This window comes from Rhineura floridana, chromosome 3 (genome assembly GCF_030035675.1).
Source record: "Rhineura floridana isolate rRhiFlo1 chromosome 3, rRhiFlo1.hap2, whole genome shotgun sequence".
NCBI classification, from domain to species: Eukaryota; Metazoa; Chordata; class Lepidosauria; order Squamata; family Rhineuridae; genus Rhineura; species Rhineura floridana.
The window spans coordinates 187,101,709-187,125,921 of NC_084482.1; the positions used below are offsets into that span (position 1 = coordinate 187,101,709).

The 24,213-nt window shown below is 40.2% G+C and overlaps 1 protein-coding gene across 1 annotated transcript in view; it reads left to right on the top strand.

Moving 5' to 3' along the window:
• Nucleotides 1–24,213, top strand: part of CFAP20DC (CFAP20 domain containing) — a 277,854-nt gene that overhangs the window by 223,747 nt on the left and 29,894 nt on the right. The window contains exon 14 of the mRNA XM_061622079.1: nucleotides 4,277–4,338. Within this exon, the coding sequence (XP_061478063.1) occupies nucleotides 4,277–4,338 (62 nt within the window). The remainder of the gene's footprint in view (nucleotides 1–4,276; nucleotides 4,339–24,213) is intronic.

Consider the following 24,213-nt stretch of genomic DNA (forward strand, 5'->3'; position numbering starts at 1 on the left):
CCATATCTCAATTATCCCTGTTGCATGATACATGTCAAATTTTGTTTTACAAGATTTTAGAACAAAAACACTCAAAAATAAAATGTGTTCTGGTATTGGTATTAAGCAAATTCAGGTTTGAGTAGTGAGCACTTTGATCCCATGACTTTGATCAGTACCGTTTGGACGAATGTGTCTTTCTTTCTGTTTTTTAAGTGTTAAGATATAATGAATTAGTCATTTAAAGGTATAATTACATGTAGCTGCAGCTAGTGATGAATGATTTGTGGCTGCCTCTCTTTACAGAAATCTGGACCTGTAAAGATTTTTCTCTCTCCTAGAGTTTAACTTCTGACCACAATTCTTTTAAGATAGTTTCAAACAAATGAACCATTCAGAATCCAAATAATCATTCAGTGGTTTTTGGCTTTGGCTGTCTTTATGCCCTGCAGTATAAACTTGACTTTGCTTGTTCACAAAGCCACTGGAGAAAGCACAGCTGAAAGGCAAGTTTCCAAGATGTTTCAGCTTTTTGTCTAGTAAAAACGTTTTCCTTAAGAAGCCTGTTTGACTCCATTATTCTTTTACCAAAGTAGCCAAATATAAATGATCATTGCTGCGAATTTTTGCAATGCTGTAGAGCTGCTGATTCAGAACTCCCCCAGCCATATGTCTTGTGATGACTTCCATAACTATGTAAGGCAGAAAGTAAAACTGCATCCACAGTCGGTTGAGAATCCAGTTTGCACCTACAGTTGCTGATCCAACAAGTAAAACATTGACAGAAGCCTGCTTCTGTATACAGATCTCCTTAGCTGGATTGGGGCAGATGTCTGGCAAAGCCTAAAACCAAAAATGACAACTCTATGCCTTGGTGAAAGGATGCCTGTCCTCCTCCCACCCCCAATTAATTGGCCAGCCATGAGAGATGTCAGAGAGCCTAGTACTGTTAATTCTTGATGTTCAAAAATATTGTGTTGTTATAAGACTAGAAATTGTAGGAGGATTTCACAATGCTGATTTTATTGTTTTAGATGGATCCAGAGGGGGTACCCTAAACACACCCAAATCCCTAGCGTTTTCCCCCTTCAAGATATGTAGGTGTAAGATTGACAGTTGCGTGTACTAGGTGCCTTTCACTCAACCTCTGCAACGGTAGTTAAAAGTAGTTATCTCATGTCTTGGACCTTTCAACAAGAAGAGCTCACTTGCAGCCTAGAGACCAGGAAACATCAGGCTTGCTCTGACAGTCAATACCCCCTTCCCTTCAAGTCCCCTAGTTTGCCTTGGTTAGTGCCAGTAATGCTAAAACAACATAAGATATTAATATTTTCTTTAAGGAAGAAAAGAGAAAAATATAAGCATACACACTCACTTTCAGATCAGCGAAGATCCTCAGTACTCTGCCAGCCGAGGAACCCAATAGAGGGACACACCAATGTTCCTAAAACATTACCCAGGCTCCTCAGTCGGATCCTCAGGTCATTGACCCTCACCCTGGCCAAGTAACATCGGTCTTACTTCTGGAAGTCTGGAGAGCGACTCAATTTCCTGGTGTGCACAATGTTTATATCCTCACAGATGTTCTTCCCTCCTACTTAATAGTATATTAATTAATGCCAAACCTCAACGCTAATTGGTCATTGTCCATCCATGGTCCCTCCTTGCTGATGTGACTTGTTTATGTCAAAATGTCCACTTGGTTCCTCTTTTTGTGGTAAACCTTGTGGTTTTCTGTCTTGAGTTCTCCTTTTCATGAGCTTTGGGACTTTTCCTGTGACCTATTCTACTTAAGCTTTCTTTTAATGTATATCTATGCCATACTGTATTATGATTAATTGAAACTTACATCTATATAAACCCTAAAGCTATAATTTCTATTTAAGCAGCACCTCTGTATTAGCATTATTCTAGCACTCAAAGTATCTCCCCTTTTCACACATTTCAGACTAGCGTCCTCGTTTCAGCCTGCTCAGAGCAAAATAGGGTATACGAGGTGTCTGCCTCCCTTTTACAATCTACAGCTGAGTACATCTCCATAACAACGGTGGTTTCCACACATCTTATAAATTTCTCTATGAGAGAACATTGTCTGTTCATGTTAAACTCATATCAGACCAGGCCTCTCAAAACTCCTTTAGACCCCTTATACTTTGGAGCCCTAACCAATAAAATTTCCAGTTTTCAAACTCCTATAAAATGAAATCATTTTAGTCATTTCTGATTATTGTCACACTTTCCAAATGTCTCCTGCAACTATGAAGGCTAGAGATTCTGAGGGTTGTAATATGTGGCCTGTCAGAGTGCCTCATTTGGAATAAATTAAGAGTCCTCTTCTGCACTCACCCCATGTTAAGGTATAAGATACATATACACTTTTGATGAAAACACCACTGAACTATTCACCCATTACTTATGTGAGGGCAATGGCTTTTAGCCTAATCATCAACTTTTCCATCTGCTTCTTGGAGCAACCACACATTGTACGCGATTGTCTGTAGGGAAAACTCAGCACATGATCTCCTAGTCATGAGTAGGGGCTCTGTGTGATTGAGACACCTGCACAGCTACAATGTGCACAAAGCACAGCTGTTTGAGAAGGCAGATGTGACGTTGGGGTTGGGGCTAAAAGTCAACAGCCATTGTTCTACATTCAAGCAGGGCATGAAAAGGGCTTACAAGTTCCTCCACTCTGTTCTGAGATTTTGATTTTTTGCCATTCGGCAAGGCAACTCTTCACTCGTTTTGTCACTGTTTTGACACTCACAACTCTAGGGCTGATGAAAATTAAACCCTTCATAAGAATTTCATTTTTATAAAAGTGAAGCAAAACTGCTGTGCCCTAACATCATTTAGTATCCTGCAATGAGGGACTGTTCTAATGTTTGTGTTTAACAATGAAGGGAACTTATTTTTAAAGTTTTCTTTGCATTGATGATCTTGGAGAAAATTGTATTTTTGTGCATTCTTTTCTTGTGTGAAACAATAAAATCTTGCCTCTTTCCAATTAATCATGTTTTCCCCCAGTCTTACTGGCTCATCAAATGTTTTCTAAAAATTTTTCCGTATAGATTATAGGCAGCTCCTCATCAGAAAACAAGGCCTTTTGTTCTAAATATCGGCTAATTTTTCATAACCTCTTTGTCCCTTGGTCTAATCTATGGCAACAGCACCACCAGAAGGCTGTTTCTTGTCTCTCATTTACCTTTGCAGCAAGTTTCAGTTTGTATGCATTGTACATTCTTGAGTAATAAATACTCTGCTTTATGTTTCCAGTTACTTCAGGGGGTTCCTTGTACTTTGACCTTAGTCCTATACTAGGTTTAGCATCTTCAATCTGTTATGCAACTTGATTCTCAACTGCCCTTCTGTTTGTACATTTAATCACATTAGTGGTTTGGTGGGGGATGGAATTGCCTTTGACCTATAAAGCTACAGAATTCCTATAGCCAAGATGCGAAGCAAATGCATGAAAATTTGTCCTCATGCAACTACAAAGGTGATGTACTAAAATATACTTTCTAGCCAGTGATAGTTTACCAAGAAATGGAATGTAATCACTAGGCTGTCAGGAAAAAAATGTTGAAGTATAAATTGTTTAGCAGCTGCTCCAAACTGTCAGTCCAAAATGACTATAATAGCTTTGAGAACTGCATATTTCTCTGCTTAGTTGTCAGGTGTAATAATTTCTTTAAAGTGACTTTTAAATCTTCTTAAAATATAAAAATTGCCTAGTTTCTAAATCAGGCACAGAGCATTTTCCTGAAATTATGAATATTTAAAGTAATAATTTAAATATTAAAATTGAAATCAGTTATACCTAGCATTTTTGTACATATAGCCCAGTGCTGAAAATACTAGAATTTGTTAAAGTGTGTGTGTGCGTGCACACACACACACACACACACACATATGTAAACAAGGAAGAAAATGCAAATCATTGCTACTGTTGATTCTTACCAAACATGAATACTTGGACTTTTGACCCCATCCATCTGAACAGCATGACATTATTTTCCTGTCATGCATATAAAATGTTACATTCACTTTCCTGACTTAGAAAGATAAGCTGTGTGAAGTTATAGTCACGGTACATAGATTCTTCCCTTGTTGCCCTTGCCTCTTCATTCCTCCCCTCCCTTTTTGACCCCCCATTAGGAAGTAAAGATTTATTTTTATAACTCTCTAGGTATCACATATATATTGATTATGTGAAATAGTTAATAATAGTTTAGATTTTGACACATTAAAAGAACTTTGGCAAAATAATTTTCTCACTCCTTCTTGTCTTCCACAGCCTGTCAATCAAGGGTGTCACTATCAGAAAGAAATGAATCCTCTTTCCCATTCCAACCCACGGTAAGCCATTGTTTACAGCCTAGGCAAGGGAATGCATTTGGAATGTTCTAAAGATCTGATTAATGTGACTTTTCTTTGGTAGACTCTTGAAACTTATTTTCTGCTGTTCTGTCTTAGAAAGAAATGTCCACCCCCTGCCCTCACCATGCACACTCAAAATTTTGTTGCTGCTAATATGCATATCTGAATGTGAGAGGAAAATGAGGGGAATGCTCCAGATGTGTAGTTCAACAGGGTTTGCAGCTTAGGTAGTTTACTCATTGCTAGGATCCACAATGGAAGAACAATGTTGGCATAGAAAAATAATCATTTTGGAAAGGACTATGAGACTTTAGACTGTGATGAAAAGCTGGAAGGACCTGGCTATATTTATCCTAGCACAGTTATTTTCAAACTTTCCACCTTCAGGTAATCCTTTCCTAGATAACTTCACTGGGCTCAGGCCAAAAACAACCTTGAGACGTTCAGTAATGCTTGGAGTGGCAATCATTAGAAGCCCCAAAATTCCTATCCAGCATACCTGAACTGGAGGTGACTTCACAGCTAAAGAGTTGTCCCTAGGAAAATACACTAGGAGAAAAAGCCCACCCCCACAGGGAATCTTTGTAGGTCAGGTGTCCCTCACAGGAGGGGTATTGCCCCCATCTCTAGCTTTTCTGGGGTCAGCTCCAAGTCCCCTAGCAAAGCCATGTAGAAATGTATCCATGGCTTTGCCAGAGGACTCTTTGATGAGCTGCCCCTGGGAAACCTGAGATGAGAGCCAAAAGCAAACCTCCCAGAGAGCAACCTTTGAGGTAAGATGGGGCCTGTGGAGGGTTGAGATTTTGTCTCCCACTTTGTTTAGGGGCAGCTCTTTGAAACAGCCCTCTAATAAAGAGAAATGTCTCCATTGCTTTGCTGGGTTCTATTCTGAAGAGCTGCCTGGATTAGTTCAGGAAGGAACTAAGCGATATACCAGTTTTGAGCAACGTAGTATATAGCTCAATCTAACCCAATCTAATGGGAGCCAAGGGAATCTCACCTCTCTCTGTTCTTTCCACGTCAATGTCTGCCACAGCACCCTCTCTCCACTGCAGAAGATAACGCAGAAATATTCAAGGGGCACATTTGTTCATGTGGCCTCAAGCCAGGCTTATTAGGTTTCTATATAAACTGAGAGTGTACCCAAGAGCACATCTAAGCCTCTTCTGTAGCCACACATTGCAAGAGAAAATCAATAATGGAGAACAAGATAGCTTTTAGGGGAGCTTGTCATCAATTACTGATCTTCTCATTAAGGAAGCCTAATAAGCTTCCAACAAACTCCAGGGTTCCTTCGAACACAGTTTGAAAATCACTGGCCTAAAGAAAAAGGCAATTGATCAGCCATGTTGACAATTTCCAAACGTGTCGGATGGGAAAGGAAGATCAATATATCTGCTCAAATCAGAACAAAATGCATTGGGCTTAATTTTGAGGAATAATTTTGAGGTAATTCTGTTAGGGATGCTTGAGGAATTGTATCTTGCAAAATTGTATATGAAATGTCCTGATCAACACCTCTCAGACTAAGATCAGAACTATCCAATAGATCTTGTGCTTGTTATAACCATGCAAGCAGCTCTTGATAGTTTAAACCTATCCAAATATGTATTTAAAATATATATTGAGAGAAATAGGCATTTAAACATATATTTTTGACTTTTAAAAAAAAATACAGTTTCATGCAGAAATGGAATGGAACAGAATTATAGTATAAATATGCAAAGCTGTCATGGATTAGAAATAGGCAGATTTATGCACCCCTAGTTTTTGCATTGAGGTTAAGCTTCCTATCTCTAAAGGCATATCTGTGTAGCTCCAGCTGAGGAGAAGGATGTGCAAGTTTCAGACCATCCAATATAAAGCAAGACACACAGGAACGGGTACCTCAGCCCATATTGGTCTCCTGCCAATCGACGGAACTGACTGAAACCATATGGCCACCTTTCCACAGTAAGCACAGGAATGCCCAGAGGGACAAAGTAACAAATTGCCATGCAAACTGCCTGCAACAGCAGAATACACTGTAGAGAGTAAAACAGACCTGACTAAGACAGGTGAAGGTTTAGCTTGAGAGCTGTAGAACACATGAGCAATAGCAAGGCTCCCAGATGTCGGCATTTTTGTCCAACACAAAAATGTTTTCACAGATGACACTCAATGTATCTTGACATCTCTCTCGTGCTGTTTGTGTGCACACGTGAATGTTGTTAATGTGGAACACAATGTGTAAGAGATTTTTTTAAAAACAAATACAAACAGCTTTGAGGTTCTATTTACAGTCAAGTGGTATATAAATTCTGTTCAATAAATACAGAATTTTCATTCTTGACAATGTCGATATTAGATTTCAGATGTGAGAAGTTCAGTCAATTTAAGGGCTATTTGTGAAAATGCCACTAGAGTTGTAGATGGTTATATTCAGTCATTATATAATATTTTTGCTGATTTTTTTGTTTGTATGTAAATATTGTTACAGGCTTTGTGAGGCAGGGTGTACAATATTAGGCTGCGATTGAGAATATCTGTTCCTATTGATCGTTTGTGGTATAGTTTATTTATTTATTTATTCAATTTATATCCTTCCTCCTCAAGGAGTCCAGTCTAGTACTGAATGGAAGTGGTTGGTATTGGCCCCAATCTAGCTTTGAATGGAAGTGGTTTTCTACGACTCAATTTCTTTTCCCAGTGTGTTAATCATATTTTCAAATAAGTTTACTTGGCTTCTGATGGCTTTCCAATATACATTACATCACTTTTATCTTTTGGCAAGATTCATTCATTCCCCAACATTTGCTTACAAGATATCATCTAAAACTAAAGTTTATCTCACTGATGAGGGCTAAAATTGATTCCACCCCTATCCATCCCTGTCCAAGTCAGCCTATTGCAAATGTGTTTCTCCAAGACATAAGACCTTTTTGAGCATGAATTCCACTTGATTAAAAATGGCATGGAAGGGGAGTAGGGCTACACCCACTAGGGCCACCCTCACAGTTCTCTCACTCCTCAGCCCCCATCATCCATGTGTCCCCTCATTTATCATCAGCCCTGTTTGAATGCAAGCCCATAGAGACAAAACTATCAATATTTAGCAAAATTGTTGCATGCCACTCCGAGCCATGGGATACAGCGGGGCATAAATCACATACATCAGATGTTTCCTCTCTGCAATTTGGCTGAAATTTGGTTCAAGTTTTCCGGCAAACAGGTTGACAGTGGAAAACAAGCTCCATCCTTTCCCACAAGCAGCTCTGATGGAATTCTCATTCTGAGAAAAAGAAAGGGAGTTCTCAGCATTTGTTCTTCCTTGGGTCAGTAAGTGTGTACTCCTTCCACTGTTACCCTCTTGTGGACTTCCCACAAGCATCTGTTGGAAACGAGATGTTGGACTACAGAGCATTTTGGTTGCCATGTTTCCTCCCTCCAGTTTTCATTGGAGCAGGCAGCAGTTATTTTCCATTTTGTGGATGAAAAACTGAGACTTGGACAATGAATTTCTCAAAGCTACCAGCAGGGGTATACTTGGCTGGGGCCGGGGGGAGGAGGGAGAGGTCTCAGACCCCTAACATTTTTGGGAACCAGGTCCCAGCAGGGTCCCTTTGTCTCCAGCATTGTACAAGCCAATCAGCATGAAAGGGGAATGTGTTCACCACCTAGAAGAGTCCCAGTAAGTGTCAATGGCAAGCAAGCCTTTATTAGTTCATACTTCAAATAGCCAAGACAAGTTGTAGAGAGTGAGAATTCTGTAATTGCAGAAGAAGTGACAGTGAATCATCATGATAGCATCCCATCTACATCATCAAGCAGTTTGGTAGCAGCAGGAGATAAATGTCTAAACACTGAATTCAGTAATTCTAGCCATACCTCTGACAGTGAGAAAGGACAATCACATTGTGACAATAACAGAGCAGCTGAAAGAAGTATTCAAGCTTGGCCAGATTATTCTATAATTTTAGAAGGTTGTATAATCTTAAAAGGGGGTGTGGTGTGAGGGGGTGTGGCTGTGGCTATCATGAAGAGATCTTGCACTTGAGAATTTGCTACTACGCTACTGGCTATCAATGAGGGTTTTATTTGCTTGTTTTAAAAGGGGAGGGGGTCTAAACCTCTATCTGCCAGTCCTTGTATCCACTGTGTCCTAGTGGTTCACATGATATTTATTACAACGCTTAAGAGCACAGTCTGCAACCCATTTAAATCTGGAGTACTTGGATTTATTCCCACTCTAGCCAATTTAATAAATCTCATACATTCCAAAATACTTCATTGTGTCTCCAGTCCTCAGCAGATTTATTTAGGGAATAAACTCAATTGACTTACTTCCTAATAAGTTTATAATGCATTCACGCATTGCATTTATATCCCACTTTTTCTCAAAGGAGCTCAAGGTGGCTAACATGGTTCTCCCCCTCCTCATTTAATCCCCACAAGAACCCAATGAGGTAGGTTAGGCTTAGAGGCAGTGACCGGCCGAAGGTCACTCAATGAGATGCATGGCTGAGTGGGGATTTGAACCCTGGTCTCCCAGGTCCTAGTCCAACACTCTAACCACTATGCCACACTGGCTTTCTTATGCTTACTCATGATTGCACAGCGTAAGGGCATTGGAGATTTATTTTTTATAATTATCTCCGAAAACTACAAAAATACAAACATTGTGTTCTACCACCTCACTTTATAGTCCTGCTTTTTTTTTCTGAGACGCACAGGCAATCTGTTAAATACCTGACTTGCCATTGCCTCCATAAATTCAGTGGCCCTTGTGAACTGCCAGGACAGTGTTACTGGGCTGTAAATACAGAGGATGACACAATTATGAGGTCAGCTTACATCATGATATAAAAACTGGAGGAGTTGAATATAGTAAAGTGATAATATATAGCTAGAAAAGGCATGGTCCTCATTGTTCGCCTCTTTAAAATGGAAAAACAGCTGTTCTTGAAAAGGAGTGATAGTGTGCAGAAAAGTAGGGGGGAAAATACTGATTCTTCAACTCTATGATCTAGAAATATTCTTTATATAATCTATTCACAAAACTTCTTCCTGTAAGGGAGAATTCAAAATGTATCTTTGGAACTAAGTCTTGCAAGCAAAAAAGGTCTGCAGAAAACCAGGTTAGACAGTGTTTGGAAAATGAATATAATTTGTATGGATTAACCGGAGATGTTAAGACATCTCAGTCACAGTGAAACCTTCAAAGAGGCTTACTGAGAAAGGGTTATATAGGGTGTTAGGAAAGGGCTCAGACTGAGGGATGGGGCAGAAAGGCTTTGAGATATATTATTTCAGCAAGACTCAAGAAGAAATCACATTTAAAAGCAGTGCATTTTAAGAACGTTCATTGTTACTTTTTATTTCTAATTGTAACCATAGCAATTTAAATCAGTGGGGGTTGTATTCAGTTAAGTCCTGCTCAAGAGTAGACCCATTGAAACAAATTATGTTAACCATATATAGCAACTTCTATGAAGAAATTTGCTGGCTGGTCAACTCCCAAACCCAGAGCATTTGATCCCAGCCAGGCACAACCCGTGCCTCCCTTACCAGGGCTGAATTAAGCCAATACCAACCTTGTGAGGTAGGTAGGTTGCCTCCGTCCCTTAAGCCTGGTGACCCACTCTAGGCCAAGGGGAAACCCAAAGTGCCAGAAATAGACCTTCCAAGGATTCCAAAAGACAAGTGCCAAAAATACACTCCTTGTCTTGGAGCATAAAGGCAAATTACCCAGTTATACAGTAGTCTGTGGCTAAATGCCCAAGGTACTGGATTCAAAGCCAAAATTACCCTGCAACAAACACACACTGGTAAATAAGAGGTAGTCTTTATTAAAATAAAATTATAAGTGCAAAAAAATAGAGCAAAATAGTTCCTTAAACCAAACACTCAGAAGATTAGGTAAAATACAAAAATACAGAGTTCAATCACAGGACAAAAAATAACAACTGTCTAGCCCAGCCTTTCCCAACCGGTGTGCCTCCAGGTGTTGTTGGACCACAACTCCCATCAGCATCAGCCATTGGCAATGCTGGCTGAGGCTGATGGGAATTGTGGTCCAACAACATCTGGAGGCACACTGGTTGGGAAAGGCTGGTCTAGCCTATTCTGTACTCACACATTATACGAAGATAGGCAGAGTAACTTCATGGTTCCACACCTCCCCTAGAGATGTATGGCCTGGATAACAATAGGAAGATGGAAGCCCAACATCAGGTAACACCAAAGAACATTGGGGAACAAAGACCAAAAATCATAGCTCTAGTTTTATTAGAAAAAGCCTGGCAACAGCCAGAAATTAATTAGCCAATCAGAGGGCTCCCTGATGATGAAATCTTCCAGAGCTTTCACACCTAACAGTTGCGCAGTTTCTCCAACCTTCCCAAGTTTGTGTTCGGCTGATAAGCAGGTATTCTCACTAACTGCCTAATTAATTGGATTCAGCTGTGGGAACTGGCAGTGTCATGGCCTTCTAGAGGCTCTAATTCAGGCAAGATGTTCCCCCACACCAAATCCCTGCCACAGAACCATCTTTATTAGCAAATCTTAGCAAATCAGGCGTTCTTGACAACTTCAGTGGGTCTACTCTGAGTAGGAATAGCACCGAATACCACCCAATGTCTTTTTATATAAGCAAAAGGATTTATTTTCACACATGTGTCTAATAGATGGCCCATATAAGTGTTTCTGTCTATCAATGTTCAGTCATTGTATAGAACTTATGTACTAGGTTACAATCCAGTTTCTGACTCTTCATTAACTTTGGAAGATAATGAAAATGGGGGGAAGTAAGCTCACCATTGCTCCAAAGTTATAGTGAAGTTCTCTCTTGCAAAGTTGGTAACTGGCATGAACACCTTATTATGAACGACTGATCCAGCCTTCCTCAACCTAGTGCCCGCCACATGTTTTGGACTAGAACTCCCATCAGCTTACATAGCCAATGGTGAGGGATGAAACACCTGGAGAGCACCTGGTTGAGAAAGGATACTGTAATCCCTCTCTACTGTGGTACTTGTCAGTGTAATGTCCCAGAGCCAGGGGATGTTATGTTCTGTCAGGTCTTCCATGTAGTGAACCTTTATCGTTCATCATCCTCTTTCCAGAACGGTAGCCATGTTAATCTGTTGTCATAAAAAACCACCAAGAGCCCTGTGGAACCTTGAAGAATGACAAATTTATTTATGGCATAAACTTTCATGATCACAGTCCACTTCATCAGATGAATCAAGTGTAATTGTTCATATGTTTGCCAGGGTAGGATTACACTTCATGCATCTGATGAAGTGGACTTTGGTCCACGAAAGCTTATGCCATAATCAATTTGTTAGTCTTTAAGGTTCCACAAGTCACTCTGTTGTTTATTTCCCTCTCTGATCTCTTCCATTTCACATCTCCCACCATTTTTGCCACCCAGTTCACAGGCAGTGAAAATTGGAGGGAGAGATTTCGGCAATTTTCGGAGGAAAGGTGAAATAGAAATGAAGGTTTGGAGAAAGGAATTATGTTGGTGTTGGTGGCAGCATTCCTCTTGGTAGCCAGAAGCTCCCTCTGCATGACTAAGTCAAGACATGGTGTCATTCAGAGGAGGCTGTGGGAAGGAAATGTGACCACCAACCATTGGTGATCAAGAGGAGAGCTGCTGCTACCTGGTGTGAAAGGGAGGTGCCATGAAAAGAGATGGTCGCAGTGAAAAATACAAAAGGGGTGAGTTTTCCAAAGCAATTTCTCATCAGTAGCTACTAATGCACAAAAACTGGGAATGGCTGCTAGCACCTTTATTTCTGCAGATGTTCTCTTATCTGATTCCTGTGAAATCTAGTACTCCTGCCCTTTACACTCCTCCACTATTGATCAGCATTCTTTAATTTGTTGCATGTCCTTTTGCTAGGGTTGAGCTATGCCCTGAGAAAGGAGTGTTGGGTTAGCCCAGGTCACTCAGGTTGATTCACAAATACACCAATAACAACACATACCTAACATTTGGGGTTAATGCTTAAAAAAAGCTGAGATAAAGTTTAACGTCTTCAGAAGATGTGTCCAAAACCAAAGTAATGTTCTATCACTTTCTATTTAGGAAACCATTTTTATAAACCTTGGCTCTCTCTGTATCTCACCAGATGTCCTAGAATTGAATCAGTGTCATTCAAGCACTTCCCAAATCTCCAGCTGAAATTCTTGCATCCAAAGATCAAACAACTATTTTGTGTGTGTTTGTTTTAAGTAGCTATGTAAACAAGCTAAGATGGGACATCAATATTTTTCAGGGCACTTTGGTCTCTGTGTCAAAAGAAACTCATCTTACCTCACTAACCTCCAATGTAAGGCAAATTTCTGCAAGTTTGAGTCTGGCCTAAAGTGGGCCTATTGAATTAGTTAGAGTTAGAGTAGGTACTGTAAACCACCCAGAGAGCTTCGGCTATGGGGCGGTATATAAATACAATAAATAAATAATAAATAAATAGATGGGACCCTAGAGAGCATCCACTTCACCCCCTTACATAATGAAGGATCTTCTGTATAGATGCAATTACAGCATCCCTGACAAATGGTGGTTCAACCTGTGCTTAAATACCTGCAACAAAGGGGAGTCCATCATCTCCCAGTCTGACCCATTGTCACACAGCTCTTGTTATTACGTTTCTCAGAATGTTTAGCCATCATCTGCTTCCATGCAGTTTTCCCCATTGTCTGGAGCAACAGACAATAAGATTGCTCCGTCTTCTGCATGACAGCCCTTCAGATGTTTGACGGCCACTGTCATGCCCTCCCTGAATTGTCTCTTCTCCAGGCTCAATATCCCAGCTCCTTCAATTATTCCTCATAGGACTTGGTTTCCAGACTACTCCCCATCATGGTCTCCCTAATCTGGACATGCTCCCATTGGTCTATGTCCTATAAATCTGTACACAAAAGAAAATTACACCCTTAATTGTCTGTGGTCCATAAATACTAATAGTTAAATGACGACTTTAATTTTATTTGTAATAAGACTGAAAGGATATATTTTCAGAAAGGAGTCTGACCCACTCTAACAGATTAAGAGTATGACAGCCTCCTCTGACCTGATACCCTCCAGATGTTCCGGACTATAGTTCATATCAGCCCCAGCCAGCATGGCCCAGTGATCAGTGTTCTGGTTCAACCTCTCAGAATCGGGATCACTGACGTGCTTTTCTCCATTATTTATAATGTGAAATTTAACTCTACAACGGTATATAAATCAGGTTACTCTTCATCACAGGGTGCACTCCTGCTTCAGAGTTACTGCCAGCTCATATGGTTAGAGGCAGTAGTTAATTCAGGTTTGGCAATTAAGAACACCAGATATAAGCGTCTAATGGCATTTATTGAGTATATACATAAGCAAAGCACAAATATCTCACTTTCCTTGTCAGCAGTATTTGGGAGATCCTTTGGGTGGCAACTTGTTGACAATCTATCATTCACAGCCTGGATAGATCTTTAGCTAGGAGGAGTGATGCCTCCTCCTCCCTCTAGCTTCTACCACTATGTTTGTCTCCCTCTGTCTGTGTCTTTCTGTTCCTGCCTGGTCTCTGTAACAGGCTGCTAAATATGCCCTCATGGCGAACATGACCTGTCCTTTATAGTAGAGTGAGTCATGCATCATGAGTTTAGAGATGTCTCCCTCCTGGCCAGTCTTGTACCTCTCATGATCTAATAGAAAAGGAATGTGACCTCCTGTTAAAGAGTTTACAGCTCCTACTGCGCTTATGATTAATTTCATCCACTACACAGAGTGTAGACCATGGTATTCCCGATCTCTATGTATGGATGTGAAAGTTGGACAGTGAAAAAGGCGGATAAGAGAAAAATCAACTCATTTGAAATGTGGTCCTGGAGGAGAGCTTTGTGCATACCATGGACTGCGAAAAAGACAAATAATTGGGTGTTAGAACAAATTAAACCACAACTGTCACTAGAAGCCAAAATGATGAAACTGAGGTTATCATACTTTGGACACATCATGAGAAGACGAGTCACTAGAAAAGACAATAATGCTGGGAAAAACAGCAGGAAGTAGAAAAAGAGGAAGGCCAAACAAGAGATGGATTGATTCCATAAAGGAAGCCACAGACCTGAACTTACAAGATCTGAGAAGGGTGGTTCATGACAGATGCTCTTGGAGGTCGCTGATTCATAGGGTTACCATAAGTCGTAATCAACTTGAAGGCACATAACAACAACAAACACAGAGTGGACTTCAATATTAGCCCTATACAAGATCTCCCATAGACCCTAAATACAGTATTTAAAAGATAATTTGTGAATATCGCCTACACCTCCTCGTCTGCATAACAATCTTCCATATATCTTCTAATACATTTACACGTTGCTCAGGTCTCTAGGCCTCTACATGGTATTGCTAGGCATGGCTACTCAAGCTAAGACATTGCCACAACAATTGGACACACCCCATGAGACCACTTAAGTAGACTCAGGGCTGGCTCACTACTTGCACAGGAACTGTCTCCCAGATCAGGACTGGGCCAACAAACAGGCACTCCTACGGATAGGCTGGTGAGCTGGCTCAGTCTGTTTGCAGCTGGCAGTGCATCCTTGGCGACTAGGGAAGACACACCTCAACCAGTTCTTCTCCATTCTCTTTGTCTAGCCACAACTCAGACTCCTCCTGCCCCAAGGGCAGAGCGGGAGGTGGTTCTGGAAGCGGAACATGGAGATGGGAGGTTCACTGTCAGTTGCCATCTCAGCTCTTGCAGGCAGCACCTCAAGGGCAGAGTTGTCACTGGCCAGGCTACTGAAGTCTTCGGTTTCAACCCCCTCCCATTGCAGACCACTGGGTCCTTCCCCTGGATCCCAGTCTTCCTCCTCCTGCTGCCTACTTTGCCAGGAGTTCTTCACAGGGCTCGTGAGATCAGGGATGGGTTAATTTTTACTGTATTATCTTTATTAAAAAGTCTGGTAAATGCCTGCCCTAAATCTTAGAAAATAGTGAGTAACTGTTTTAAATAAATAACACTGATACAGATACACAAAACCCAGCTGAATGCAACAGACAAAAATAGGAGAATACATCTGAGAAAGTACTGAAATAGAACATCTCTGTTATTTTTATTAATAATTGACTAGTGTCAATCTTGTACTGCAGCTGATATCCTTTGTATTGGAATGATCTGCTATCTCTATATCATAACATGAGATAAAGTTTATCTGTTGTGTTTCTAATAGTTCTGCTATATTCATTTGCCTATCGTGGTCAAAAGGACTCCTTGAGTTCAAAACATAAATAATTGATGATGATGACAACCATAAGAACATAAGAAGAGCCTGCTGGATCAGGCCAGTGGCCCATCTAATCCAGCATCCTGTTCTCACAGTGGCCAACCAGGTGCCTGGGGGAAGCCCGCAAGCAGGACCCGAGTGCAAGAACACTCTCCCTTCCTGAGGCTTCCGGCAACTGGTTTTCAGAAGCATGCTGCCTCTGACTAGGGTGGCACAGCACAGCCATCATGGCTAGTAGCCATTGATAGCCCTGTCCTCCATGAATTTGTCTAATCTTTTAAAGCCATCCAAGCTGGTGGCCATTACTGCATCTTGTGGGAGCAAATTCCATAGTTTAACTATGCGCTGAGTAAAGAAGTACTTCCTTTTGTCTCTCCTGAATCTTCCAACATTCAGCTTCTTTGAATGTCCACGAGTTCTAGTATTATGAGAGAGGGAGAAGAACTTTTCTCTATCCACTTTCTCAATGCCATGCATAATTTTATACACTTCTATCATGTCTCCTCTGACCCGCCTTTTCTCTAAACTAAAAAGCCCCAAATGCTGCAACTTTTCCTCGTAAGGGAGTCGCTCCATCCCCTTGATCATTCTGGTTGCCCTCTTCTGAACCTTTTCCAACTCTATAATATCCTTTTTGAGATGAGATGACCAGAACTGTACACAGTATTCCAAATGCGGCCGCACCATAGATTTATACAACGGCATTATGATATCGGCTGTTTTATTTTCAATACCTTTCCTAATTATCCCTAGCATGGAATTTGCCTTTTTCACAGCTGCCGCACACTGGGTCGACATTTTCATCATCCTATCCACTACAACCCCGAGGTCTCTCTCCTGGTCGGTCACCGCCAGTTCAGACCCCATGAGCGTATATGTGAAATTCAGATTTTTTGCTCCAATATGCATAATTTTACACTTGTTTATATTGAATTGCATTTGCCATTTTTCCGCCCATTCACTCAGTTTGGAGAGGTCTTTTTGGAGCTCTTCGCAATCCCTTTTTGTTTTAACAACCCTAAACAATTTAGTGTCGTCAGCAAACTTGGCCACTACACTGCTCACTCCTAATTCTAGGTCATTAATGAACAAGTTGAAAAGTACAGGTCCCAAGACTGATCCTTGAGGGACTCCACTTTCTACAGCCCTCCATTGGGAGAACTGTCCATTTATTCCTACTCTCTGCTTTCTGCTTCTTAACCAATTCCTTATCCACAAGAGGACCTCTCCTCTTATTCCATGACTGCTAAGCTTCCTCAGAAGCCTTTGGTGAGGTACCTTGTCAAACGCTTTTTGAAAGTCTAAGTACACTATGTCCACTGGATCACCTCTATCTATATGCTTGTTGACACTCTCAAAGAATTCTAATAGGTTACTGAGACAGGACTTTCCCTTGCAGAAGCCATGTTGGCTCTGCTTCAGCAAGGCTTGTTCTTCTATGTGCTTAGTTAATCTAGCTTTAATAATACTTTCTACCAGTTTTCCAGTTTTACCACCACGATGAATACCTTGGCAAAGGATCTGTTTAACCTTTGTCTAGCTTGCTCCAGCTTTTTTTTCTGAGCTCCCCGAAAACTGTTAAATCTCTAATCGGTACATGTCACTATATACTAGGGATGGAAGAATCTGTCAGTTTCATTTTCTCTCTGTTTCTCATTTTTTCCAGTCTGAAGTTCAATTCTCCATATTTCCACATCAGTTTGCATTTTTTCTCATGAAAGTTCATCAGCATTTTTGTGTGAATTTTCTCTAATATACAAATTTTTGCAAAGCTGTTTTCCTTAATATAATGCATTTTTGATGTCATTTTTACTAATATGTGCATTTTAATGCACATTTTATTCCAGTTATACATTTGTCCCAGGCTGAAGAACTGCGTTACAAAATTCAGAGAAATCCGAATTTTGAAGGATGGTTGTGTTTAGATTCACATATTATTTTGGAAAGTACAAATAAGATGCAAACTGAATCAAATTTTTCCACATCTGTATTATACACATGCTTCCACAGAGTGATCCAACTGCATCTTGTGTCATCTTATATACATTTGCTATCTGTGCAGATGAGAAATAACAAGCATTATCTTATTAACATGTCATAATCTCAAGGAATAGCATCTTTGCCCACACTACAGCTGTTCTTCATTCTGACTCTATATCTATTGTCTTGTACTGCTTTCATATAGCTTTCCTGCTGCCTGTTACAAATAAGTTAATGGCAAGATAACACAACAACCCAGCTAGGTCTAGGATCAGATTCATTAGAGAACTTGTAATTGGGAAGCAGAGGTAAACAGTCCGGATAAACAATCACACCATTCTTTTGCTTTGAAGGGAAATTTGCTACTGAATCTGAGTGGATGTTTATAACAGGCAGAATCAATAATCATTACACAAACGAGTATTTTAATGGTTCCTCTTGTACCTGAATTTATTGCTTACATGCCAACTGGGCAAAATCATCTGGTTGGAGACAAACAAACCTACTCTTGGCTGGTTGACCTTGTTACAGTTAATGGGGATACACAGTTGTTCTTAGAGCTTGTTAGGGCAAGAATGTCTGCAGCTGCTTTCTTTTCTGACTGCAATTAACAGTAGCACATGAGAACCTAGATTTGACATGTCTGGCTATCATTCCAGTATGTCCTTGTATTAACTGAGCCATGGGGAACACAGTGTCAGATCTTCACTGTTTATGGTGTTATATTGAGAAGGCACCAGTTTGGTACCTAAATTATTTAACGTATTCTTGAACACCTGGCTCTGAATTAACTTTGGTTTTTTCCCAGGAACCAGTGATGCCTCAATTGAAAGCATTGCCACTTGGACTGCTGTCTTGGATAGTAGTGCACATTATTTATTTATTTATTTGATTTATATCCCAGTAGGAGCCCAGGGTGGCAAACAAAAGCACTAAAAACACTCTAAAACATCATAAAAACAGACTTTAAAATATATTACAACAAAACATCCTTAAAAACATACTAAAAACAAAACATCTTTAAAAACATCTTTTTTTAAGAAAGCGTTAAAAACATCTTAAAAAGCAGTTCCAGCACAGATGCAGACTGGAATAAGGTCTCTACTTAAAAGGCTTGTTGAAAGAGTAGGCACCAAAAAGATAACATAGATGGCGCCTGTCTAATACTTAAGGGGAGAGAATTCCAAAGGGTAGGTGCCACTACACAAAAGGTCCACTTCCTATGTTCTGCAGAATGGACCTCCTGATAAGATGGTATCTGCAGGAGGCCCTCACCTGCAGAGTGCAGTGATCGACTGGGTATATAAGGGATAAGCCGGTCTTTCTGGTATTCTGGTCTCAAGCTGTATAGGGCTTTGTACACCAAAACCCGAACCTTGAACTTAGCCCGGTAGCTAATAGGTAGCCAGTGCAATTCTTTTAGCACTGGGGTGACATGTTGGTGATATTCTGCCCCAGTGAGCAGTCTCGCCGCCGCATTTTGCACCAGCTGCAATTTCCAGACCAACCTTAAGGATAGCCCCACATAGTAATCCAATCTGGAGGTTACCAGTGCATGCACAACAGTGGTCAGGCCATCCCAGTCCAGCCAAAGCTGGTAAAAGGCACTCCTAACCACTGAGGTCACCTGGGCCTCTAGCGACAAAGATGGATCCAGGAGCACCCCCACTACAGACTTGCTCTTTCAGAGGGAGTACAACCCCATCCAAAGCAGGCAATTTGACCATTTATCTGAACACTGGAACCACCAACCCACAGCACCTCCATCTTGCTAGGATTCAGACTCAGTTTATTGGCCCTCATCCAGCCCACCACCGAGTCCAGGCAGCAGTCCAGGGTGTGCACGGCCTCTCCCGATTCAGATGTTACAGAGAAATAGAGCTGGGTATTGTCAGCATACTGCTGACACCTCACTCGAAATCTCATGATGACCACTCCCAAGGGCTTCATATAGATGTTAAACAGCAACATATCCAGAAAGCAAACATAAGACACCCTAGATGTTAGTACAGATGTTGATGAATCTCATTCTTAGACTGAGGATTGTGTGGAATCTTTTGGTTCTATGAGTGCACCATGTTAGTTTGGAAAAAACTTTACCCCACCTTTCCTTTGCAGTCACAGCTTTCAGGGTGACTTACAATCTACTACGAGCATATTAACAGTTTGAAAACAGGTACAGCAGATAACATTTTCAAAAAGGATCAGCCTGTTAGAGCTACTTGACCTGACTGACCAGATGATGGAAAGTCAAGAGAAGAGGGAGCAAACTGGAAAGGAGTTGCATAATGTAGGTGTAACCAGAGAGAAGGCCCTCTTCAATGTCCCAACCAGCTATGCCTCCACCACTGTTGAAATGCAGAGAGAAGCTTCCTCTGAAGATCTTAAGGAGCAGGCATCCTCGCATGGGAGGAGACCTTTAGGTATCCTGGACCCAAACCACTTAGGTTTTAAAGGTAATAAGCAGCACTTTGTATTTGTAATATACATATGCATACATACTACATAACAGATGTACTCTAAGATGCAATCTAAGATTGTGGATCCAGAGTGCTGGCTCTGTTGATGAACCAATGGTAATTGAGAGAGTGCAGGAAATCAGTAATTTCAGCTGTTCAAGGTAGGGTAGGGCGGGAGGATTGGAAGTCCATATACAGTTACATATAAATTCAGTATTTGCACTAATCAGGCTGTTTCAAATATGTAGCAGCTGTCTGAAACTGCAACATCATCATACACAACCCTCTCTGTTTTTTCTTAAAAATTACACCTGGTGTCTCTCTGTTTAGATCACTTTTTTCTATTATATACAAAAGACCAAATAAAACGTTCCTAATGTTTACTATCTTATTAAGAGATCTCCCCAAACCTAAGTCTATTAAAACATTGTATAGCAAATATAGATATGTAAGTATTTATTTATATTTCATCAGAGCATCACCTGCACATTGAACTTAGAAGCCAACAAAGCAGGAGGGGGAAAGTGGTGAAGATTTAATAGCGGAGTAGCTCAAGGTTGAATGTGTACATTTAAACAATGAATTCAGCTATAGCAAAAAAGCATATTTATTTTTATGATTCATTGTTAGATGAGTGAGGTCATATAACTTCATTAATCATACACAACAGCCTGCATGCTGTTATGAAGTATCAGAGAACTATCTTGCAAATGCCAAAATAAGTGAGCAGCAATAATATATCACAAAATGTACTTTGCTTTTATATTGGGCTTATTCACTAATTCACAAAATTCAATAATTTACAATGGGTCTGTGCAGCCATTAATCTGAATTAGTACTGTTTCACCATATTCATCAGCCCAGCTGAGGCATCAAAAGAAATAGGAGGAAAAAGGGAGATAGTGGGTCCAAATTGTCTCTGAAAGTTTGGGGACTTTGTCATCTCAGCAGAGCTTGGAAAAGTTACTTTTTAAAACTACAACTCCCATCAGCCCCAGCCAGCATGGCCACTGGATTGGACTGATGGGAGTTGTAGTTCAAAAAAGTAACTTTTCCAAGCTCTGCATCTCAGAAACTTGTATACCAAAGGGGAAGATTCCACACCCTCTGGGCATATCCACTCCAAAGTCTTCTACTAGTTAATTCTACTGAAAATTATAGGGGATCGCTAATCCCCTTTTCTACCATAGAATTGTTGAAATTAAGTTAGCACTGTACTATTATTTCCATGATAATTTGATGGACACCATGATAACTAACATAGTATGTGATTTATTCATGCCAGTCTTTATTTAAATAAGCCCACAAAAATTACTAGACTGACATTGTTTTTACTAGCCTGTTAATAGGCTAGTGTAGTTTGTCATGCTGGTCAAGGAAGAAGGGAAAGGCCCTCATCAGTGGCCAGCACTGAAACACAAGCTGCTATATACTTTTTCAGCCTATATACCACTCAAAGCAGTTTCAAAACAGAGAATATATATCAAAAAGAAAAAATACACATTAAAATACTAATGTAAAGAAACTAAAAAGCAATAATCTAAAAATTCATATAAAAACTGGCAGCAGTAAAACTTTGAATGTATAAAAGCCTGTCAAAAGAGAAATGTTCCATTTAGAGGAAAAAATGGGGGTGGGAGCAGAAAGGGAGTCTAACAGATCTCCATAGTTTTGTAAGGAAATATTCTGTCTCAGGCTCTTGAGAGAGTAAGTCCGATTAAACTCTGTGGACTGAGGCTTTCTTCTAAGCAGACATACCTAGCATCCAGCATCTCTCAGCATCCAGTGGTTGATGTGACTTTTGCCAACTGGGAGCATTCAGCTCTACTTCACCTCCAGCTCTTTTGACAAGGGGCACTCCAATAGACTTTATTTTCCTCTCATCTCCACAGTGAGTTAACAACACCCTCCTACATTGATATATTTTCGAACATTAACTTTTTCCATTTTTTGTAGTGTGGGAGAGGTCATGTCTCCAGGAAGCTATGTAGATTATCTCTTTTTCTGTAGCAAAAAATACAATAAAATAAATGTCAGTCAACAGCTGATAACTGTGCATTTTCCCTATTCACAGATATCATTTGAGTTGTAAAGCCACACTTTAAAAAATGTCTGTTTCCTGTGTTGCATACCACATTAACTTTACTCACAAATTTGTGAGGGATAGGAAGATAGGTGTACTGTTTGACAAAAAATTCTTAGCACCATTCACGAAAGGAGCTTTGAGTTTCTGCTTTGTATGAATTCATATGCAACATAGACTGATGTAAAAAAAGTGGGGGTCTGCACAGGCTTCATGTTTAAAAATCCATTTTGAGTGGAACGCTTGGCAGCATCATGGCTACATTGTGAAGTTATCTGACATTGGACACAGTGTGAGCAGCAGCTAGTTTGTGTTGCTTCCTGTCTAGCCTGCTATAAGAAGCTACACTCTGATGTGATGCAAGCAAAACAAGTATCCCTATTTTTGTTTGGCAAATATTGGAGAAGGTCATAACTCCATTTATTTAGCAACCTGGTCAGTTGTTGCATAGGACATGTTATGAAACACAAAATATAATTAAAAGCCATTTAAACTGATTTTTAGTATACCATTCTTCTCTTTTCCCCAGTTCTCTTTTTCTGTACTAAAAACAGTGATCCCTTAAGTACACTTGAATCTTTTATAAGTTTTCAAATTAGTTTTGTATGTGGCATGTACAAAAGCAGATTTCCCAAGAAAACAGATTTCCCAAGTAAGCAGAACCTACAATGATTGGACTCCCTACCCCAAAGTTGCTCAGAAGTTTATAAAGAATCCCGAGGAACTCTAACTTTCTCCTTCTGGGCTCCTTCTGGGAGGAAAGGTGGGATAATTAATTAATCAATCAGTCAGTCAGTCAATCAATCAATCAATTACAGTTGTTAAACTTGCCTGAAACGGAGTCAGGCTACTGCTATCAACCTTCCCTAGCCGATTACAGCCGCAGGGAAAGTCTTGTGTTACAGGTGTCATAGAGCTCACGTCCAGTGCCCAGCTAAACTGAGCATGTTCTTTAGAACTCTTCCCAGAGTCTCTGCAATGCACACAGGTTCACTAGCAGATATGTTTATGTAAAAAAGGTTGCCTAAACATTTGAAACCCACTGATTTCCCAACAGTTTGGGCTGTCTGTCAGTGTTTCCAGATAGGGACTTTATTTATTTATTATTAAAAATACTTGTATACTCTATTCATTAAAAATATGAAATGGTTTACAACAATACATACACACACAATATATATATAACTATTAGACAGAAATCTTACCAATTGCCTGCCTAATCCTGCCAGTGTGGAAGAGTTTTCAGCAGATGTTTAAAAGTCAAAACAGAAGGTCCCTTCTCTATTGGCAGAGTGTTCCACAATTTACAAGTGAGTCACTGGCAACAGGGCTTCTAATTTATCAGATTTTCCCCAGAAAATGTAGATCCAGATTAAATACACTGAGGGGGAAAACTTGCATGCCTGAGGCACATTGATCCCACAATAAAGACCCTTCTGGAAGCACCCTGTTATCTAATGCATTAAACTGGTGCTGGCTATATCAGGAACTGATCCTAAAACTTCCCCCTGTTACTTCTCTAGGTCAAGAGGGTCATCATGCTTTAAGACAGTGGGAAATTAGGTTTACACTGTGGGACAGTAGTTCTTAAACTTTTAACTTCGTAGATTAGCCTGCCATCAACTCACTGTATCTTTGCCATGGAATGTCCTATACATTTGCTTCACCTCCAGCTCCTGTCACAACCCATCTGCACAATGAGTTTTATGCACACTTACATTTATATATTTTCAAAAATTAACTATTTTTACCAGATTCTGGAGGATTTCTCATCAAGCATATGACTGGTTTGTTGGGTCTCACTCCTGCCCTGAATGACCTGAGAGTACAGTTTCAATCACATTCTGCTTCATGTTATGAAAGTAGAATTGGCACTGACAAATAAATTAAAGCAATAAATGTGTGAATTAAAATGACCATTACTCTACAGAACGCAGAACTTCTCCAGGCTCTGTATAGGCTTCCACTGATCTGATTGTGCTAACATAAGATATTGTTCTATTGACTCTGTTGTCCATTGATTTTTTTGTTTTTTTAAGCCTCTCGTTCGTTAGTAATCTATTAAGAATA